The following is a 22,424-nucleotide window of genomic DNA, read 5'->3' as shown; positions in this document are numbered from 1 at the left end:
TTGTCTTTAACAGCTTCTCTGTGCATCACTGCGAATGAAACTGTAGCTCTTTTAATGGTCACAGCATAAGTGGAGGACATCTGGGTAAACAGACAACGCGAACCTTTCTGCTATTCTGAACAATCCCACTGTCAAGACATCGTGCTCCTGTCTTCCTAGATTGCTTTTTTTATTTTATTTGAAAAACAACCTTTTTACCAAAAACCTTAAAAAACAACAACAGCCATACATTTTACATCCCAGAGTAACCAGACAACAGAATTCATCCAAATCAATATATTTATTTTAAAATATTACATAGAAAATATACAAATCTAATTTACTATGTAGCATTTCTTTAATCAGAATTTATTAAAAACCATTGACTTGTTTGTTATGGCCACTATTTGATCACATTCATCTTTTAGATAATTATCTGTAATTCTCTATCATAACATATTTTCACTTTTTGTTTTTGGATTTGTCCTTTTCAGCCGTTTTTAACATAAAACCTCCATCTTGTGAGCGAGTGATGTCAATGTTTCAGGACACAACATAAAGCTGCACCACATTTCGAATGCAAAAGATCTTAAGTTAGCACTAATAAAAAGGTTCCCATATAAGATGACATGATTCCTCAAGCCAAAGCCTTTGGCACAATTAGCATAAATAAGATCTCAAGAGTGTTCTCAAGGCAAACTCGAACAACATACACAAATCATTTTAGTTCCTTGAATAACTGTGTTTTCCATGTTTGTCAGAAAAAAAGAAAAAAGAACCTAGACTACTTGTGTAGTGTGTACAGACTGTGTAAATAATCCAGTCTTTTCAATGACAAGGACAAATGAGGCAATTTGTGGCAATTAGATAAATTCACCTTCGGACAGCAAGTGCTGCTGGTACTCAAGGTTTATTGGAGAATTTATCAGCCATTATAAGGCTTCGAATTCATCTATTCTCTGCTTGGTGTTGCCCATGCGGATCTGACGCAGCGTCTTGTACTTGTCCCTCCCGGCTTGTACATTTTCACTGTGCAGAATGTCGTTCTTAGTCTTCTTCGAGTCATCTCGCGCCTCGGCCAGCTCAGAGCTCAGGGCCTAAAAGCAATTTAAGATACAATTAGTCACAATGTATGTCCCAAATGGGACAACTGAAATAAAAAATTGAGATATGTGACCTGAAAGTGATGATTTGAGGTCAGTCCACTGAGTTATGTTGTTCATTAATGAATCAAATGAATGTCGAGTGTTGTTCATATACACACTGTGCCAATAAACCATGTCTTTTAACAAAGACTAATGTAAGGTTAGTAAGGGTGGAAATTTTAAACAAAATGTAAATCAATGAGAAAAACAAAACACTCAGCTTTCTTAACAAATCTGACTTTATTTTATTTTTTTTATTTATTTTTAGTCGCTGATTTGAGTCACTGAGAACGAAAGGATAATAATGAGTCCTGAAAGACTAATAATGAACGAATCTATGTTTTTGAAGGAATCCCTACCACCGCCTTATAAAAAAAAGACTCATAATGCTAAAAAAAGGGAGAAAAAAAACTCACTGGTTACCACCTATGTGATTAACAATGTAGCCTACAGAAATATAACTAATCTGAACGAATCAGTTTTCAGGTTTTCAAAAAACAACAACAAAAAAATATAATCTCCTGAATGAATGATATAATGACTCAATCTTCAGGAAACGAATTCACTGGATGCCATCCTCTGGTGTAAAAATGTATACTCTCTTGAATGGTTTCTGAATGAATCAGAGAATGAATTTTAGTTTTTCAAAATATTTAACAAATGACTGAGATGAATCAAAATCCCCACTGCAGGTAAGTGTAAAGTGTGTACGTATATGAATGTGAATGAACTTAAAAAGGATCAAATCATGAACACCTCTGTTTTTAAATTAATCTCCCGAATGAATGAAATTACTCAAACTCCTAAAAAAAATTAAATATAACATAACCTCTAGAAATAGTTACCGAACAAATCAGTGAACCAAGCTGGATCTATTTTTAGGTGTTCGAAAGATTCAGTGAATCACAGATATGAATCATAATCCCCAATACAAGTGTTATGTCTGTAACTCAAAATAAGATAAGACCAGTTTTAACTCCGAACGTCTCTCTGTGTTGAACAAATCTCTTGAACGAATTCTAAAATAAATCATAATCCTCAGAAACTGCAGAACCTAATGAATGAATCAGTGAATGAACCTGTATGTGTTTAAGTTGTTTTTCAGAATTCGGTGTATTGGAAAGCATCACAATCCTTGCTACTAATCCGTATTCATGCTTGAGGAAATGTGAAGGGCATGTTACCATGAGCTGTTTCTGCACGCGCTCGTTCTTCTCTGCCTCTGTGAGGCGCTCCTCTTCGTTGCGGTGGTCCTCGATGCCCTCCACCTGCAGCTCAGCACTGTAGGTGCTGTTGTTCTCCTCCTGATCATCATGATCGTTCTCCAGGGGTTCCTCCATCACGGCCCGGGCCATGGGCGCAGCCATGGGGGCAGCAACCACAGGAGACGACATAACATTCTGCAACTCCTCACGGGTCTTTTCCAAATCACCCTGTACCTCTTTAGCCTGAGAGAATTGAAGAGGTCCATTATAAGACGAAAAATCCACTTTTATGAATAGATACATTCTATAAAAAAGAATCTTCATTAACCTACTGTAGTAGTGTATACTGTTCAAAACTCACCCTGTTCTGCCATTCATTGGCTTCTTCCTCCTTGACTCTCCTGGCTTCCTCCAGCAAGGCAATCTTTGCAGTGTATTCTGCCAGGTCTGCCGCCTATGTATTAAGTAAATCAAGCTTCAGTTCACTATAAAAAAAAGAGCTTCCACATTACATTACACAATTGATCACAATATATGCAGAGTGTGACTGTTTAAGGTGTGTTCTGTGTGTGTGAAGGTGTCTCCCGCTCACCAGCTGCTCCTGAGTTTTCATCTGGTCCTCAGCTTGCCTGGCCAGCTCTTCTTTAGCCATCAGCGCCGCCCGTCTCTCAGCCTCCAGACGTGCCGCCTCCTCCTCCACCCGCCGCCTCTCTTCCTCCAGTATCCGGGCCCTCTCAAACTGCTCTCTCAGATCTGAACAATACACAAAATCAACCGTAAGGGGGCAACAGTCATTCAATTACACAACATCGTTTATTGCAAGCATGCACTAGTATATGGTGGTCAATTATAGAATTCTGCAGTGAAACATTTTGTATAAAATATGCAATATACATTTTTAACTATTAAATATAAAAAATTAAATTGTATTAATTATATATTTACATACAATAAAATGTGCAATGTAATAATGCAATCTAAGTATAATTACAAATAATAATTATATTTTTAAATATTAAAAAAAAAATATATATATATATATATATATATATATATATATATATATATATATATATATATACAAACACATATTGGGATTTCAGAGTTAATTTCAAACAAGACCATTTGAGAAAATATGTATTAGCTTTTTAAATAGATCAAATATTACCAACTTACCTCTTTCAACCTTTTTGGTCTGCTCTTCAAACTGAAGAAGCTTCATCATCATCTCCTGCTTCTCTCTTTCTATCCTCTCCTTTTCTCTCTCCGTTGCCTCCCTTTTCTTTTTCTCATTTTCTAGCTGGGCTCTGGGAAGGAAACAGGTAGCAAGGCAGCAAACACATTTAATAATGTAACCTTAATGGGGGGGGGGGGGTCTTAGAGGATCATTCAAAAAGTACAAAATATTTATTTATTTAATTTAGGTATTTATGTATGTTTACTGGCCAATAAAATGAGTGCCCTGACTTAGGGCTGGCTGGCAGCTGGTCATCGCTATATAATGACTCACTCTGGCCAATGAATATTTAGTCCTCACCTCTCCATCTGTCTCTGGTGTTTCTCCTCCCTGGCTTGAGCCTTCATCTGCTGCACCTCAATAGTATCAGGTTTCCTGCGCTGCATGTAAAGTTCATGGTTTCCCATGCACAGCTGCAGGATGCGCTTATTGATGCGCAGACGAGATGCATAGAACACAAAGTCCTGTAAGAACAAGAGAGAGAACAGAATGTGTCATATTTCATAATGCATAAATGTCAAATATATTCCAACCAGCTTTCTTGATTAAAAAAAAAAAGGTCACCGGATGCCCATTTTCCACAAGTTGATATGATTCTTTAGGGTCTTAATGAAATGTCTATAACATGCTTTTGTTAACAGTTCTCATTGGTAGTTTAAAACAACACCCTTTTTATGCTGTCAAAAACCGCTCTGCAGACAGCATGCCATTTTAGTGCATGTTTCTTTAAATGCTAATGAGCTCAGCTGACCACGCCCCTCTCTTCCGTGGGGTGACTATTTGTTCTCTGAGAGACTGTTTACTTTAGCTGCGGAACTTGCTAATTAGCATGTTATTTGGGAAGGCGATTTTACATTTATGTAGATCGGGGGCACATTCCAAAAACAAAAGTAATCCTCTGCTTCTTCAGCGGCTCAGATGTCGGGAGTAAATGACTACTGCTGTATTCATTATTACATCCAACAACAAAACACCTCAATCGCTATAGAGCCATTCTTGTCTACCCCTGCTCCAGCATCGAAACAATGGCAGACTGTGGCGAGCTCACTCAGGACAGGTCTAAGGTAAAACGACAGTGTCAATCAACTATCATGGGAGGGGCTAATAAGCAACTAGTAAAAAGAGAAATTTAGTCCCTATACTGAGGTGTTACCATAAAAATATTATTTAAAATGTTTTGGAAAATAATCCTTAAGATATGTTCACTAACATGTATTCAAGGCGTTAAGAAAATTATTTTTGTTATTTTTTTACCATTGATGGTTACATCACATGACCATTATCATTTAATCATTTAAATTGAACTTTTTACGAAAATGAACAAATAAAAAAAAAAAAATGTAACCATGCAAAACCAGCATGAGTACAAAGAGTTAATTAAAAAATAAACTTCACACATATATTTTAAACTTGATTTATTTTATTTTTTTTAAAGATTCAGTGCTGTTATTTGCCATTGGCCCACATACAATAACTTCAGGTTTGAAAAATACATAAAATCATTCATGCAAAGACTTACGGGAGCTTTCTTGTCAATGGGTTTGATTATGAACTTCTTGTCATTGAATGAGATGTTCCTTATTTCACTCCAAGGAAATCCAATTTTGGGAGTCAACCTGAGTAATAAAGAACAGCCGAAATGTATTTCATGCATCTGACAGTTTTGTCACTCTTTTACTGTAATTGTCAACAAACATCGCAAAAATCACAGACCTTTTGGTCCATTAGTCCTTAGGTGCAACGACCTCCCAATAGTAAGCACTACGTGTTCATGTTGACTTGTTTGGCTTGTTGGGGGTTTGGAGGTCATTAACCCCACAGTCATGACAGCTGACCCCAATATCCCCAACTAGCCTGACACTGTTTCTAAACAATCAGGCCTGGCTCAAAAAAAGTGCTTACCTGTCATCTTTTCCATAGATGTTAAGTCCCAAAGCATCTACGCCTAACCACAGGTCTGTTCCTTTCTTGTTCTTGATGTCGAAATAGTTGACGCCATACATTTCCAAATCCTGTGAGATCTTTAGATACTCCAGCACGGCATCTTCCCTAGTGGCACAAAATTCAAAGAAATGATAAGCTTGTGCAACGACATGAAGACGAGCTGAATGGAGAGTATACAAGTCCGACTCACTTGAGAATGCCTCTGTGCTCCTCGTGCCAAATCTGGATCCTCTCCTCCCATTGCTCTTTAGAGAGTTTGTGCTGGTCAAGCACTCTGAAAACACAGAACATCAAATCAACACACCTTCCGTTTCGAAAATTAACCATAGTTTTACTACAAATAAACAGTGGTCACCATGAATTAACCACAGGTTTGCTACACTAACCATAGTTTAACCATGGTATTTGTAGTAAAACTGTGTTTATACAAATGGTAATCAATCCACCAAAAACCATTGTTACTACTTTTTTACGATAATATAAGCATGATTAGTTTTCATGTGAGTTGTGGTAGACTGACTAAAATGTAGTGACCATATTACATCAATATATTAGAGGGCTAAAATATTATATATTATGAACATGAATTACATTTTCAAGATGTCACATAATAAAAAACTACACAAATTTAGTCTCAGTTTTCTTTATCAGTAATTGAAAGTGGTCAAAACATACCAATGCATTTGCAAATTCTTTGTAGACTTGATAAGATTACTATGCCCCCCCCCCCCCCCCCAAAAAAAAAAAAAAAAAAAAAAAAAAAAATATATATATATATATATATATATATATATATATATATATATATATATATATATATATATATATATATATTTAAATATTTTTAGATATGTTTGAAAGACTTTTATTCAGCTTTATTATTCATTAACATAAACACAAACCTAACCCTGGTCTTGCAAATAATTATACCACATATGACAATTAAACACTTAAAATACATAAAGTTGCATGTTTAACAAGCATATTTATTTATTTATAAAATATATATATATTCATCTTTTTTTAAATAAATAATCTTTTTTTAATAAATAAATATGCTTGTTAAACTTGCAACTTTATGTATTTTAAGTGTTTAATTTAGTTTGTTTAATAGGTTTGTGTTTATGTTAATGAATAATAAAGCTGAATAAAAGTCTTTCAAACATATCTAAAAATACTATTTTAGATTGTTAGAAGTAGCACCAACAGTAAGCATAGATAAGCGTATATCTATATGGTTATTTTTATTTTTACATTAATATATAGCAACAATAGTAAAGTGCTTTCAAAAAAAATCTGAATAAAGTATTTTATTGTAACAAGTTCCCATTAAATCTTGTAAAATTATGTTCAATTCTGATAATTTTGTTTGAGTCAGGTTTGGCATTTGTAATGGAAATATGTTTAGTCAACTTGATTTTAATCTGTGCTGATTTAAAAATATAAAAAGGTTAAAATTCTTCTTTACTTAGTAACCTATTTAAGTGTGGGGTGCTCAATTATATTCCTAGATCTTCAGTAGACATTCCAGCAAAGATCAGCACCAAACCCAATCAAATACATCTAGCCCAGCTAATTGGGATCTTCAAGACCATTTGATAATTACAAACAGGTGTGTGTGTGGAAAGTACAGGAAAGTAGACCTCCAGGAACGTGTAGAAGCACCTCTTATGTGAGTCATTTCAAAAAGGCACTGAATGAATGTTTTTAGAGCAGCTTCCCCACTCACCTCTGAGGCAGAAGCCGCTCGGCCGCTAGGTATCCAGGTTTGTGGGTTTCTGGTGCGTGGTCTCCAAACTTGGCCTGAACAGAATATGAAGCCAGCAGAACGGCTGTCTCTGGAGGGCAGTAGATCTCATCGCTCAAGATGCCTTCCTTCACTTGCAGGAAGAAAAGCTTCTTTGTGATGTCCTGAATCAGCTCCTCAGCCACATCTTCAGGGTAGTACTTGGCCCGAAACTTAAACTGCAGAGGGTTCTCTTGCTTCACCTCTTGAGAAGACACCTATGAATTCACAACGAAGAATTAATCTAGGGCTGTGGCGCACAAAACTACAGTGAATTCAAAACTGGCAATGAAAATAATGTGAGATGGTTGGTAAAAATTCTGTTTTCGTAACTTTTAGGTTCCCCCAAGAAACTATGTGTTTGCTCACCAAAACATTCAAATACAAATTTTCCCCCCATCTGATTATAACATGAACATTTTGTGATATTAATATACAAAATCAAGGACTATATGGCAATGCTCAGTATTATGTTTATTTAGATACTATGATACAATGCAGATATTTTAGTCACAACACATTATATGTATTACTATAGGATGATTCAGTTACAATTAAATATTAGCGAAGAGTGAATTGTAATTAATAATTTAAAGGCAAACCATTTGAAGTTTTAGTGCCCCAACTGCATTACAAGCAGCAATCATAATCTTTTGAAATGTGTCATATGTTGCAAGCATTCAACGAATGCAATCACATTTTAGAAAGAGAGTAGTAAATGTAAGAGTAGTAAATTAACACTAACACCTACATCTCCACCCATAGATAACGTGTTCTTCAAATGTCCCTGTGCTGTTTCTATGGTATTTCGGATGGTTGCTAGGGTGGTTAAATACTGACTCAGGTCAAAAAAGCCCACTCCCACATTAATGATATTTTAGTCTGTAGATATGGTTTGGGTGCCAGTAAGTCTTTGGGATTCTTTTGTCTATTCTTTAGTCACAAATGCAAGCTATATCAATTCCCTCATTAAGCTACATAATGTATGGTATCATTCATGTCAAATGGGTCAAGCATGTTATGCACCAAAGTTTAATACTTAATAATAGTTGTGATAATAATAGTGATGCTTGGTCGCCTTACAAGCGCTACTAATAAAATGCTTATGTGTGTGTCATGTATTATATTAGAAAATGTACCACTTTAGAATCGCCTGTGCATATCATTATTGTTAACACATTATTAACGTGTTATTAACATATTATTAACGTTAATCCAAGCATTGTTAATATTTAGCATTTTTTCTTGTCTAACAATATAGTACAGGATATTTTCAAGTATATAGCTATATACTCTGTACAAAATCAAGAATACCTTTTTTTCCAGTTTCAGCCATGTCAGGAAGCCTTTGGTGTCTGTGTATTGCAGGCCAAAATACCAGATCTCACGCAAACCCACCGTCTTCACCACCTGAATGCATCAACACAGAGGATAAATATCACATATGCATATGCATGCTAAATGTATGAGTGTAAACTGTGATATTGACTATAGCGTACATTGAAAACATTTAGCTTATCACCTCAGCACTTGATAATCATGACGTTATGTTGCAGCTCAAATGACGGGAGTCTCTAGTTTTAGTAGATTAGAAAAGGAACTCTACACTAAAGGTTCGTGCTATCAACAGGGAGGGAAAATACCACCCATCCAGACCTCTTATCAGTTAGGTGTGTGCAAATAAGCAGAGACGGTGTCCTCCACCTTGTATGTCCTGTCATACCATGAGCCTCACCAATCACCATATAACAATGTAGTTTAGCATTACTAATCTCAACAGTATCTGACAAATGATTTACACCCAGTGACTATGAGCATGGATTCGGGTGTGACTTAGGTAAGGAAAATGCTTTTGCAATTAGTTACAAAGTTTCGTTACAGAAGAAGAGAGTTGTATTTCCAAAGAGATACAAGTTGCTACAAGCTGATGAGTCATAGTGATAGAACAAAAGTAGTGCATTTAGATTGCATAGTAGTGCAAAGTAGTAAAAATAGTATGCAATTACTATGCTTATACAAGTGCATACCGCTTGTTAGGAGTTTTTCATAGTTTGGTGAGAATCAACCCTTTACTACCCCTAAACATACCCTTAACCCATTTCTTGTAATATTAAGTACTTTCCAGGGTAAGTACACTGTAAGTATATGTACTGTAAAATAACATTAACAGTTACTTCCAATAAACATCATAATAAGAAATGTTCAAATAATGTTCCACAAAAGCCTGCAGCATCATATTTGATACTCACATGGTTGTTTTCTAAAAATTACTGTATGGATAATTAAGTAAATTTAAAGTTGCTTCAGGCCAGTAAGTGTTCATTTAGAAATATTGCTAAAAGTAATTCTAGTTGTTCCTACATTTCAGTCACACTTCATTTTAAGGTTCTCACCATTAACAAACCATTTGCTACGACCCCAGTAAACTCCAAACTTGCTGCTAGTTAGTTAGTAAGGTAGTTAAGTTAAGTTAAGTTAAGTTAAGTTAAGTTAAGTTAAGTTAAGTTAAGTTAAGGTAAGGTTAGGTTAGGTTAAGTTAAGTTAAGGTAATTTAAGGTAAGGTAAGGTAAGGTTAGGTTAAGGTAAGGTTAAGGTAAGGTAAGGTAAGGTAAGGTAAGGTTAGGTTAGGTTAGGTTAGGTTAGGTTAGGTTAAGGTAAGGTAAGGTAAGGTAAGGTAAGGTAAGTTAAGTTAAGTTAAGTTAAGTTAAGTTAAGTTAAGTTAAGGTTAGGTTAGTTTAGGTCAAGTCAAGTTAAGTCAAGTGAAGTTTACGTTAGGGTAAGGTAAGTTAAGGTTAGGTTAGGTTAGGTTAAGGTAAGGTAAGGTAAGGTAAGGTAAGGTAAGTTAAGTTAAGGTTAGGTTAGGTTAGGTTAAGTTAAGGTTAGGTTAGGTTAGGTTAGGGTAAGTTAAGTTAAGTTAAGGTTAGGTTAGGTTAGGTTAAGTTAAGTTAAGTTAAGTTAAGTTAAGTTAAGTTAAGGTTAGGTTAGGTTAGGTTAGGGTAAGTAAGGTAAGGTAAGGTAAGTTAAGGTTAGGTTAAGTTAAGTTAAGTTAAGTTAAGTTAAGTTAAGTTAAGTTAAGTTAAGTTAAGGTATTGGGTAGGAATAGGAATGTAGAATATGGTAATGAAGAATATGTACTTTAGCCAATATGTGAATAATAAGCATGTTAATAAGCAACTAAATAGTAGTAAGAATTGGTCCCTATACTAAAGTGGTTCCCAAGATTTCACCACAACAGGACACTTTTGACACCTTTGAAGTGAATTCTTGATCATAGTGATAATTTAGAGGCCTTATTTCTATATCAAATATGATGCAGTAAGCTGTATGGGGTTAAAAAAAAACATAAGACAGGTGATTCTTCACATTCCATTTATTAGCTTTAATAAACAATCAGGAGGATTTCAGGAGCCTTTGACCATTGCTCACCTGCTCAAACAGCTGTTTGCCCGTTGTAACCGACTGGATTGCAAATTCCAGCTCGGCATCCATCGTGGTGACACGAACATTGATCTGCAGAGAACAAACAAATATGAGTATTTTGTAATGTAACTGAATCAATTATTGGAGTCAATTACAGCTAAAATGTGTTGGTATTTGTACAGAAATATAACATAAACTGTACTATTACAGCAGATTAAAATATTTGTTGGGCAAAAATTTTTCAATATTTCACACACTAAACACCTTAATTCCATTACACCATTGTAATATCAGTTTTTTAATATCACAGCAGTTGGAAGATCAGCTATCAGAGGCATGTTAACTATAATCATGGAATCTTATGTTACCTAAATGTCATTCCATTCTACGAAGCCACTATAACAATAAAGTCTTATTACAGATCTGCATTATGTAAAATCCTCCACGTGACTGACAACAATGAAGAGGATTTCAACAGATTCACTGGGCATTCACAGGTGTGACATTATTAATCCATGTTAACATAACATTTTTGATAATCTAAGAGGTTTAGGTTTAGATTCTGTACAAAGAAAAAAACGAAATGTACTTTTGTAAACACTCTTGTACTTAAAGGAATAACAAGCTAGAATCCGGTGTCTAGAGGAGATTCCATTAAATCTAAGGTAAAAAATCTCTTCAAGTTCACGCTTCAGTCCAGCACACTTTACACAAGCTTTCATAACAACCCAGTGAACCTTGACAGAGCCTTACAAGCATTGTCAAAGTTGCACAACCTTCATGTGAACTTACTCTAGAGCTGTAAAGATAAACCCTTCAAACTTGTGCAACAAACGTTCATTTCAGTAAGCAAGACCCATCGACATTTCAGTTCAGTGCTTTGCTCCTGTTACTCGCAAATCTTAAACAAATGAGCTTCATATATCCAGGATTAGCACATTTAGTGGCTCTAATCATGAGAAGAGTGACAACTGATATAATACTCACACTGCAGTAACTGTTACACCCTGGTGTTAGTATTTGACCACATCAGCAAGTTAATGATCTGCATGTTTAGAGCAGAATCGCTCACCCACTGTAGAACTTTTGGCACCTGCTGCTGACAATACAAAGTTGCAACAATTTTCACTAATTAAAATCCTATTAATATCTGCAAGCAACCATCAATGGTACACTGTAGAAAATATTTTTAATTGTAATAAAAAATTATAATAAATTATATGAAATGTGTTGATTACCTTGGATAGGGCTTAGTTTAATATACACTATACTGATTAAAAGTTTGGGGTCTGTCATTTTTATTTGATTGATGCTTTTGAAAGTCTATTATGCTCACCAAGGTTGCATTTATTTTAAAATAAATTAACTTTAAAAAATATATATTTTACAGTTATTTAAACTGACTGATTTCTTTTATATAATATTTTCAAATGCAATGTATTCCTGTGATGGCAATGGTTACATTTTTGAACAGCCATTACTTCAATCTTCGAATGATTCTTTACAAATTCTAATATGCTGATTTTCTACTCATTACTACTGTATTATTATAGTCAAAACAGTTGTGCTTCTTAATGTTTTTGTGAAAACCATGATACGTTTTCATAATACCAGCATTTATTTGAAATGAAAAACTTGATTTATACATTATAAATGACATTGTAAATGTCTTTACTATTACAGTTTATCAATTGAATGCATTCTTGACGAATGAAAGTAACCTATTCATTCTTTCAAAAAACAAATCTTACTGACCCAAATTCTTCTGATTATTTTGATTGATTTTTTTAATGATTTGATTACCTTTTATTTTATCCCACTTAAAATTACAATCCATTACATTTTACAGCAACAATTTAATTTAATTCTGAATAACCGCTGCAATTATGGTGAAAATCTATTACATTTAAAAGAAAACACATGTACTTTCACTGCAAAATTTAGATATGTTTTAATTAAGTAATATGATTCACCTTGTAGTTTATACTGGAAATCAATAAACTTGCAAATTTGTCAACTTAAGATTCTCAACCTCATATTTAGTTAGTAATCATGTCTAAAGATGTTAATACAAATTACAGTAAAATAGAAAGTACAAGGTCTCCAGTCTTCTGAGTATCTGTCACAATGTAAATGAACCTTTATCAGCAAGCCCTTAGATAAAGCACAATAGCTTGCAACTCTGTCAAAAGTGTTTAAATCACTGCTGCCACTATGGGATCTCTATGATATCAGCACTATACGTGGATTAACACACACTTTCAAAAATCTTTGGGGTCTTGTCAGTAAGAGGCAAACAAGCTGCTTATTATTGGCATTTCTAGAGAAAATAAGGATTAATCCCAATGCCAGCATGGCAGATATAATCTATAATCTTCAAAGCGTGTCCTCTCGGTTGGATTTGTCCTAACAATGGAGCTGACTGCGTGGGTCCAGCTGTTTAATCCAGCAGTCACCATCTCCATGAGCAACCATCAGAGCTGCAAATTTATCTAACAGGAAGAAAGACCCGATACGTCATAACACAGTGTGACGGCTAAACCTTGCATGTCTCATTTGCCTGATAGGTACAGGCTCACAAGCCAGTGCTAACCCACTCTCCTCAAATCACAGATAAGTGTTTGTGCTCAAGTACTTCTTCACAGGCTTAAAGAAGCTTTAGGTCCATATCAGATTTAATCTATTTGGGTAATTCACAAATGGAACTAGACAAGAACTTTTTCTGGTTAAAATATATATGTTTGTATAACAGAAAAATAAAAATTGTTATGGTCACAATTTCTTTTAAACTTTTAACCACATCACGGTTTCTTTAAATGGCTTTGCAGTGTCACATTCATTTTAAAAGTACAAATATCCCATCCCCCAATTTATGAGTTCACGAAAGCTGCACTAACAATCATTTCCATAAAAAATGAGGTTTAAAGTATGTTTTTTTACATATTTCAATATATACATTTTGGAAGACGACTTTAAATGAACTACAACAGTTGCAATGTTTGATAATAGACAATCTTTTATTTGATTTTAACAATTTAATTAAATTTGAATGTGCTATTCAACCATGGGGTATACCTCAGGAATTATATATTTCCATATTTCTCTCGGACCCTTATTGATAAGGGTGCTAATTACATAACAAACATAAGAAATACAACAATGGTTGCAATATTATAAATTATTTGTACACTGTAGATAAATATGTAAAAATAGGGCACAATATAATGCATTAATATAAAGGAATCGTCCGTATTTTTTCTTTTTTATTTATTTTTTATTTATTATTTTTTCACAGGTGTTTTACCTGTATTTATTTTTTTATTACATTAATTTCTGTAAAATAACAGAACATTTCATTTCACTCTTACCAATAAGATATCGTAAACATTTACAAATAAGGAAACAAAAGACCTTTTTGAATAAGCTGGTTTACCAGCTTTATCTCTCTTGAATGTTAAGGGCAATAATTAGAGTGACGTTACATCCTGGTATTCAAATAGTCAAAGTCAAAAGTATGTTCACAGCAGAACAATCTCCATCGAGCTAATCTTTTACTTTAGCCGCATTCTGCGCACATGAGCATAGCATAAATTCATCCTCATTGTCTAAGTCTAGTTAATGTGTAAAGACTCATACTCAGGCATGTTAACCATCAAATTAATAGTTAGTATCCTGCTAAAGAGATCAGAGGTAATCCAAACACCTCGAAATATACAAAAGGATAAAAAAAAAAAATCCAAGTATAACCATCAATAAGGCTACACAATGATACTCCTCAACATTGTAAAATGAGGCAATGTAGTTATAAATTCCTGCTTTATCTTGATTTAACTCTTAAAGGTTCTTCTTTCTTTAAACACTGTGGATTTTAAAGTCAATCAGAACACATTAAGAAAATATTGATTTTAATATGAGAAACTCAAGTTAAGCTATGAAACTTATTTTGTAATGTGAGAGTCTTTACGACAGAGGCCTGCTGTCAAGTCACATTCAAAACCACTAAACAAGACAGAATTATACACATTTATCAACAATAAACATACATTAGGTATTGTAGATATAAGCAAATGGATTAATATGAGATACTGTACACAAGAAAGACCACTTGCGTAACACTTATAATTGACATATCTGTTCCCTTTTTATGACCCTGTTAACCCGTTTTATTCTTTATGTACTAAATCTTTATGTTTAATAAAAAGTAAAGTACTAGGCTACTTACAGGCTTAGGCATTGTCAGTCTTGTGTTCGGACCAGGAGAAGAAGAGCTCGCGACCGATCTGAACAGCGAACGCTAGAGACTCATTTCTGAGTCATTTTCGATAGATGGTGTCAAAGCCTCGCCCCAGCGATACCCAGCACGATAAGTGAGTTAGCCCACTGGAGTTAAAGAGTGCCAGCAGCTCTGCTCGCAGTGCACCTGCGCTGTAACACCGACCTTTGATCGGCCTCGCGTCCACAGCTGCGGCGCGTTCACAGATGCAGCGCGTTCACAGCCTCGACGACTTCGACCGGAGGATCCTTGACGCGTCGTTACCAGTGATAGAAGATCTTTTACAGCTCACTGTCACATTACAACATTACACTCTGTATGCATGCACTGCGCGGAGAAAACATGGGCGCGGCTGAGGTTGAAAATCTACTGCAAGGTGGATATCTGGGCATTTTCTGTAGGCTACTTTAGTAGGCTACAGGTAGGCTAAGAAACAAACATTCATCCCCAGAAAGTATTTGAACACTTAGGAGGATTACAATTGTTTAAATGTAATATATATATATATAGAGAGAGAGAGAGAGAGAGAGAGAATATATATAGCATAGGGACACCTTTCAAGCAAAACTTTATTTTAAATGTTTTTATTATTTTTATTTAAATGCTAAACCAATAGACTGTTGAAATAGCTTACTCTTTAAAAAAGAAAAAAGAAATAAAAAGATTAATAAAAAACGATTAATACTTCTACTAAAAATTTGCCTAAAATAGAAATTAGGCGACGCTAGATTGTTAAAAGTAATTGCAGTGATGTAAATTTATTATTTATTATTTTATTTAATTTTCTCTCTCTCATCCGATGCACGAACAAAATGACTCTTACGATCCGGTTCGTAGCCTATAGGCTACTGAATCAACATATGACTCACTGAACTGCAAGTTCCATGTAAATACATAAATTACATAAATTACTTCAGTATAGTTATTATTAGACTGATCTTACTTGCTGTTTCAAGTTTGCATCATTGACTTTGAGTACTAAAAAAAACTGTATTGTACAAAGCTTTAAACAATTTTGATTCCAATAATATTGAAAAATAAAAGTTTACTTGACTGAGCCACTAAGCACTCAAAACTATTTAGCCTGTACATTATCAGTATAACATACAGCCATGTCTTTATATGTTTATTCCTATTTTTAATAGTATTTTTATTAGACTTGTTGTGGCAATACAACTGAAACATAAATCTAATATAAGGAAATACAAATATTGTTTCTCCTAATATTTCTTAAAATAGTTTTTGGTGGCTCTCAAGGTGCTGGGTCCTAACATGAACACATTGCAACCCCCGATCTAATGCAATGACATTCATACATTTTTTGTTTGTTTGTTTAAATGGGCTACCTTTTGGGGTCACTGTATGCCATGCTAATTATATATATTTTTTATATTTATTATTATTATTGCTTTAAATTTCATGTTCTTAATAATAATAAAATGATAAATTTTTCCTAGTGACTCAGAATGCATAAGGTGAATGGCAAAACCACTTTAGCTTTATTTCATGTCTTTATTTCAAAAGAAGACTTATGATTTACATTGTTTTAAGCATGTACATTAGTTCTGCAAACATTGCACAAAAACCTAAAATCTTTGTAGTGAAATTTTCTCAAAGTGCCTTTTAGTTACATATCCAGTTTTGGGGTGATAGAGAATCAAAATCATATAAAAAATATATATATATATATATAAAAAGGACTAAAATGAAGAATTAAATTCAACATATTCAGCACAACTCTATGTCTGAATTGTACTTGAAGCCCTGAAATGTTCACGCCTCATTATGAGGTCACATGCAAAGACATTTTGCCTCCACCAAAAAGTAGCAACAATAATAAAAATGTGCAGCAAATCAGACATATGTCTCTCTGAGGTCTTCCGGATTGCACCAAACTTGTATTGATGCTTCATATCCAGTTTCAGATGTGGTCCTCTGTCTCAACTCTGAGGAGGATCCACTCATACTATCACAACATGTCTCTGAACTGTCTGTGTTGTGGATATCAAAATGTTCACTCCCAGAAGACAAATCCAATGTCTCTTCACTTGAAGATCTCGAGTGCTTCGACAGACACCTGGCATCCTGAACAGTCAACGATTTACAGCTCGAGAGAGCAACATGGGAATTGTCCTGAACAGCTTGCTGATAACTTGGAGGATCGCTTGGTATCCTGCTGTCCACCTGCTGGAAAATCTCCTCGCTAGACAAGCGTCTTGGCTCCTGTTGAGGATTCAGTACCTCAGGTAGGGTCTGGCTGTGGCGTAGGGTTCTCTCAATGGCCCGTTTGGTGGAGCCGCTTCGCCCGAAGACAGTCCTGCTTCTGATGTGTGCGCCCTTCATGGATTGCGAGCGTCTTTTTGGGGTTTCCGAGCGATTCGGTGCAGGTGCCGATTGGCGGGTAGGGAAGGAATGTTTGCGTTGAAGGGCCTTTCTCTGAGTGCATAAATGCTCAATAAGTGGACTGTTGTGGATAGAGCTCTCTGAAGCACTGGAGAAACAACTCTCAAGTGAACTTGAAGAACAAAACGAGCAGTCTTTAGAGGTTGTACTGGCCCCAAAGCTGTTCCCCAAGCTGTTGCCTGCTCTAACCGCAATATAGTCATCAGAGATCTGCTTTGTTAAGTGTTTGTCATAAAAGTCCATTTCCGTCTGGCTCCTGGAGAGGGAAAACTGCTGCTGAACTCCCCCTCTTAAGTTGATGACTGGTTCTGAACGTCTGCGAGTCAGTTTTTTGGTCCAAAGTTCCTCTGTGCTGGAATGTTCCTGCGATTTCTCTTCAGCGCTGGATTTGATAGAATCCATGTCTGAGCTACTTCCCTTGTAGCCGTCTGCATCAGGGTCATTACTGTCGTACGCAGAGTCAAGATGATGCGAGGAAATAGAGTCTGAAGGAGAAATCATGGACAGATACTCATTAATTATCAAATCGTTGAGTGCTATTAGATCATGTCATGTTGCTTACATTTGCTTCGCTAAATCTGTGCTATGTAAAGAGTGCTTATGCATTGAAGAAACCTGAATAGATGCTCAGTGGGACCTAACTGGACCCACCTCTCTCAAATACTCATTGGTCAATGGATTTCTACATCAGAGTTCTATACTTTATCTGTACTTTTACTTACTTTATGTCAACAGTAAATATCTCATTTGTATGTTTTCTTTAAAAAAAGTAACATCTGAGTCTGTTTTGAATTGGATCTGCAGTGTAAACTCCAGTGCATAGGCATCCTAAAAGACTAAATATAAAAAAATGTACCTTGGTTATCACTGAGTTCATCTTCATCAGAGTCTCCAAAGAGCGCCAGCGCATCCTCACCGAATATTTGAGGGCAGTTGTCAATGAGAAACTCAGTCAGTTTCGTCACCTGCAAATACGTTCCCAGAAAGACATGAGAGTTAAACAAAGGGCACTTCCACAACAAGATCACATGGGTTATGAAATCCCAGAAAAATAGGTCAAGATAATTCTGCATATGAAACTAGTTTGATCTTTTCTTCCTCTGCTGAGTTTCAGTTTTACTCAGCCTTCTGGCTCTTGGCCACATCATGTGAGGAGTGTTTAAGGTCAGGACTTTCAGAAGTCACTTTACACTCACCTCTTCCATTTTTTCCAAGTTGTCTGTTTGGAGCAAGTTGGGGGAAACGCATGTAGCCAGATTGCTGGAAACCATCTTGTTTGTATCTGCATTCTCACTTATGTGGTAGAGCAGAACCATCAAGTGCTTCAAGAGCTGGATATTTGGCTCGGGAAGTGTGTTGATCACCCTAAAGAAAATCAAAGGAAACTTGGTCACAATTACAGTTCATTTACACGAAACACTCGCTATTCAACCCAACTGCATCATTAGATAACTTACATTTTAATTTCAGCACGCTTCTGATCTTCCCCTTCCTTTTCCATTGCAGTCATCCAGGACTTGTACTTCTCCTCCATTAGCAAACCGCCAGGCAGCTGTCTAAGAAAATCCTGCAAATCGAAATACAAAAGAGAGACATTAGTGATCAAATATCCATATTTTAGACCGGTTTAACGGTTAATGAGTCAAATCAAATCAAATCGCTCAAGCTTGTCCCTTACCTTGACAAGATCAGCAAGCAAAAAGACGGACTGCTCTTTCAGATCCACTTCTATCCCATCGTTGAGCTGCGCCTTGATCTCTCTGAGAGCCCTGGCGTTCCCGGCCCTCCTGAACACCCCCTCAGTGTACAGACCCTTTCTCAGCAGCAAGATAAGGATATCCTGCAAATGAAATTAAGACATTTCAATTACTAAAACCACATACACATAATACCAAATGTGTTTGCAATTGTATAACAAAATGACAATCCTTACCATAATTGCTTTGGGAGGACACCCATCTTTTTGACAGATATCAGACAAGGGTTGCCCAAACAGTGTGTTTTTGGGATGTTCCGTGTTCTGCTTCTGGACACGTCGCAAGATGCTCTTCCAGCGCCTTTGGTTGATGTTTCCTGTTAAATATCAATAAAGAAACAATGAAAATCACTATATTCTGGTGTTTTAATTGACAGTAAACTGCCTTTACTTTCGGTTGCTGTTGTTTTTTTGTTTTTTTCAACATCAAAAAGTCCAAAACAACATTTTAAAGAGCAATGACATTTAAAAAAAAAAGAGAAGTGAGGCTTTGAGCTTACCAGTGTGGGAGATGCTGGTCAGATTGGGTTTAGTCTGCTGACTAAAGGAAATTCCTGTATTCACTGAGACCTAATAAAAATGAAAGCAATTCATGAGATTGAGCAATGGACTACACTGGTATATCTCTTTTAAAAAAGCAGAACTAAACATAGTAACTGGGGGATTCTTGGATGGTGCAACGAGCCTAACAGAGCAAGCTTTGTAAACATCATGACTAAACCATGTGTAGGTGAAGTTTATTGACATTTAACAGGACAGGACTTTGTAGTATCCCATTGTAGGCTTTGTTCTCAACAAAGAATCCATAATTGCACTAATCTATCAATCAGAAAGTGATAAGGAGTGCTGTATGCGTAAGATCTTTGAATCAATGTACTTACAACTGTGGCTGGCATGCTGATTACGTCCATGCTGCTTTGGGTCAATGATTTAGACTGAAATAGAAAGAACAAAAGATGTGTTTATCCTGTCAGTGAGATCTAGGGAAGTATAGTAAGTCAATTCAAATACGTACTAATCAGTTTCCATGATGACATTAAGGGACAATAGGTGTGTAAAACACTTACCACGCCGTGACCACTCAGCACCTTCATAGATTAGCTGTGATGTGAGGACCAATAGATGCAGTCCAATAGATTACCTAAAAATGGTTTCAGATTAGATTAGATTATAGAACTATAGCAACTTTATACAGAATGTATCACAGAATCAAACTTTGCAAATCCACACCTGGAGTTCATGGCACAAAAAATGCCTTAAATTAAGTTAAATTAAATTTGGATCTTCTAGCACATGTAACAAACAATGTAAGCATTATATGCATAACTTAATTAGCTAACAGCTTAAAAACAGAAAAAAAAGTAATAACACAAAACTATAATATAAAATAAATGTAAATAAAAATGTTTCTTACCACTCTAAAGCATTCAGTCCAGGTGTCAAACGGTGTGGGTGGCTGGAGAAAGCAATAGTCTACATTGATTCAGGAGTAGAACAGACTCTACCAAGAGACTCAGACAGACTGAAGTGAAACAGCCCACAGCTCTGCACAAAATCAAAGTGGGCGGGCAGAGGGGAAATTTTGATGTGCAATGGAGACAGGAAGCAGCATCACGGCTCCCACCATTAACACCTTTCTAGCTACGAAAGGCAAGTTGTTGTGGCAGAGGGTGGAAAGTGTGAAATACGTCACACGTGAACAGGAACATAACAGGTAGCATGCGGATGAAAGAGGATATGGCAATCAGATCAAATTACATGGCAAGCAGACTCAAAAACATGCATATCATGTTACATCCTTCTGTATTAAAATACAAAACTGAGGTAAAGTCATAAATAACTTATTATCTTTAGGCAGCAATCATTCACATTTACATTTCACCTGTTAGATAAAATGCATGACAGTTATTTGAGTTCTTTCTTCAGTTTCTGGTAAATGGGAATAGAATTAAGCTTGGCCAGTGTTTACAGTAAAAGCACTTCTATAATGATTCACTATTTTGCTGAAAATGCTAATTATACCCCGGGAATTTTTAGAGTAACAAAAACCATCATTTTGAGACTCAGAATCTGACAGTGTCTGCCAACTGACTCACTATCGTTCATGAAACCTTCCAGCCCCCATGTTTTTTTTTTTGTTTTTTTTTATACATGAGATGCATGTAAATTCATCAGGAAAATATAAGAACTGCATTTGACCAAATGCACTTTTCAGCATACCCACCTACTGCGTACAGTCTCCATGGAAATCAGGTCACTGGCTTCTCATCAGGAGCTCTTTGATGTTTATATTCAGTATCTCCAGTTTAAACAGATATTCTCTCTTTACTGGGCAGAACTGCAAAGCTTGTCACACTTTTTATTCATTAGGTTTGATTTTGAAAGTTTTTCCTATAGGTACATGCCTAACAGTCAAAAATATATCATATAATGCTGTTTTGTTTATAATTATAAGAAATGAGCACTAAATAAGCTTTGCATCACAGGTTTATTTAAATGTTGTTTTTTTATTCATACATATTTTCAAATGTAATTTATTCCTATTTTTAATAAACATGTTTAAAATTTTAGTAATATTGATGTTTTACTGTATTTTTGCTTAAATAAATGCAAAAAAAAAGTTTAAACAGTTGTATAGATATTTCAAACAATGTGCATTTGGAATTTATCTAAGATCTTTACCGCTACGGAGTTATAGTCTGTGTGAGATCTAGCCCCGGTCTACATGTTGAACAGCCATGTTCTATTTTCCTGACCCACATGAAACTTTATTTAGACCAGATGACACCTGTTTGTGTGTTTCCATTGGAAATCCATAAACACATTGCATTTAGATTGCTTAGATGACTCTAATGTGATATAACAACAAGTCAAAGTGACAAACATCTCTCTCAGAGAAGTGTGAAACATTTCTGGGCATCCAGGGCTTTTCTTAAAGATTAGACACAAACACTATAATTATGACTGAGATGGCGTTTGAGTAAAAATGTTGTTGTGGAATGATATTTTAACTTTTAATTTGTAATATGAAACCACGACCACAGGCAATTTCAATTTCTAAGTGCAGTGTGAATCACCAAACTTTCCCCTCGTTTACAGTGAAAGAAACCCAGAGATTTAATGCTTTTTTACAATTACAGATACTTCTTGCACAGCTTATACATTTAAAATGATTATTTATCATCATTTAATACATGTAAAAATGCCAAACAACCTAACCTATTTCTTTTTTTAAAAATCACACCTGTAGGTGGCCTAATTTGAATGACATTCAAA

General features: G+C 35.4%; 2 protein-coding genes across 3 annotated transcripts; both read right to left on the bottom strand.

Annotated features, from left to right (window-relative positions):
* Positions 1 to 261: 261 nt before the first annotated feature.
* ezra (ezrin a) lies at positions 262 to 15,200 on the bottom strand. 2 transcript variants are annotated; one of them, XM_052581330.1, is made up of 13 exons: positions 14,939 to 15,200; positions 10,723 to 10,806; positions 8,611 to 8,706; positions 7,240 to 7,514; positions 5,701 to 5,784; positions 5,469 to 5,615; positions 5,086 to 5,182; positions 3,867 to 4,030; positions 3,506 to 3,636; positions 2,922 to 3,082; positions 2,691 to 2,783; positions 2,309 to 2,572; positions 262 to 1,076 (listed from the first exon to the last, which is right to left on the bottom strand). In XM_052581330.1, exons 1-13 carry the CDS (start codon positions 14,948 to 14,950, stop codon positions 912 to 914), a joined length of 1,773 nt encoding a protein of 590 aa, XP_052437290.1. In that variant the 5' UTR covers positions 14,951 to 15,200; the 3' UTR covers positions 262 to 911. The 2 variants fall into 2 exon arrangements, with proteins under 2 accessions (XP_052437290.1, XP_052437291.1); XM_052581331.1 differs by lacking the exons at positions 7,240 to 7,514; positions 8,611 to 8,706; positions 14,939 to 15,200 and having other exon boundaries at positions 10,723 to 10,781.
* A 1,287-nt stretch (positions 15,201 to 16,487) lies between these two features.
* LOC127976718 (T-cell activation Rho GTPase-activating protein-like) lies at positions 16,488 to 22,102 on the bottom strand. The gene is made up of 10 exons (XM_052581329.1): positions 20,563 to 22,102; positions 20,216 to 20,289; positions 20,030 to 20,083; positions 19,649 to 19,718; positions 19,326 to 19,465; positions 19,071 to 19,232; positions 18,850 to 18,959; positions 18,589 to 18,757; positions 18,249 to 18,357; positions 16,488 to 17,877 (listed from the first exon to the last, which is right to left on the bottom strand). The coding sequence occupies exons 2-10, from the start codon at positions 20,240 to 20,242 to the stop codon at positions 16,844 to 16,846; spliced, it is 1,875 nt and encodes a 624-aa protein (XP_052437289.1). The 5' UTR covers positions 20,243 to 20,289; positions 20,563 to 22,102; the 3' UTR covers positions 16,488 to 16,843.
* Positions 22,103 to 22,424: the final 322 nt, after the last annotated feature.

This window comes from Carassius gibelio, chromosome B17 (genome assembly GCF_023724105.1).
Source record: "Carassius gibelio isolate Cgi1373 ecotype wild population from Czech Republic chromosome B17, carGib1.2-hapl.c, whole genome shotgun sequence".
Taxonomy (NCBI): Eukaryota; Metazoa; Chordata; class Actinopteri; order Cypriniformes; family Cyprinidae; genus Carassius; species Carassius gibelio.
This window is presented reverse-complemented; position numbering and strand designations above follow the sequence as displayed.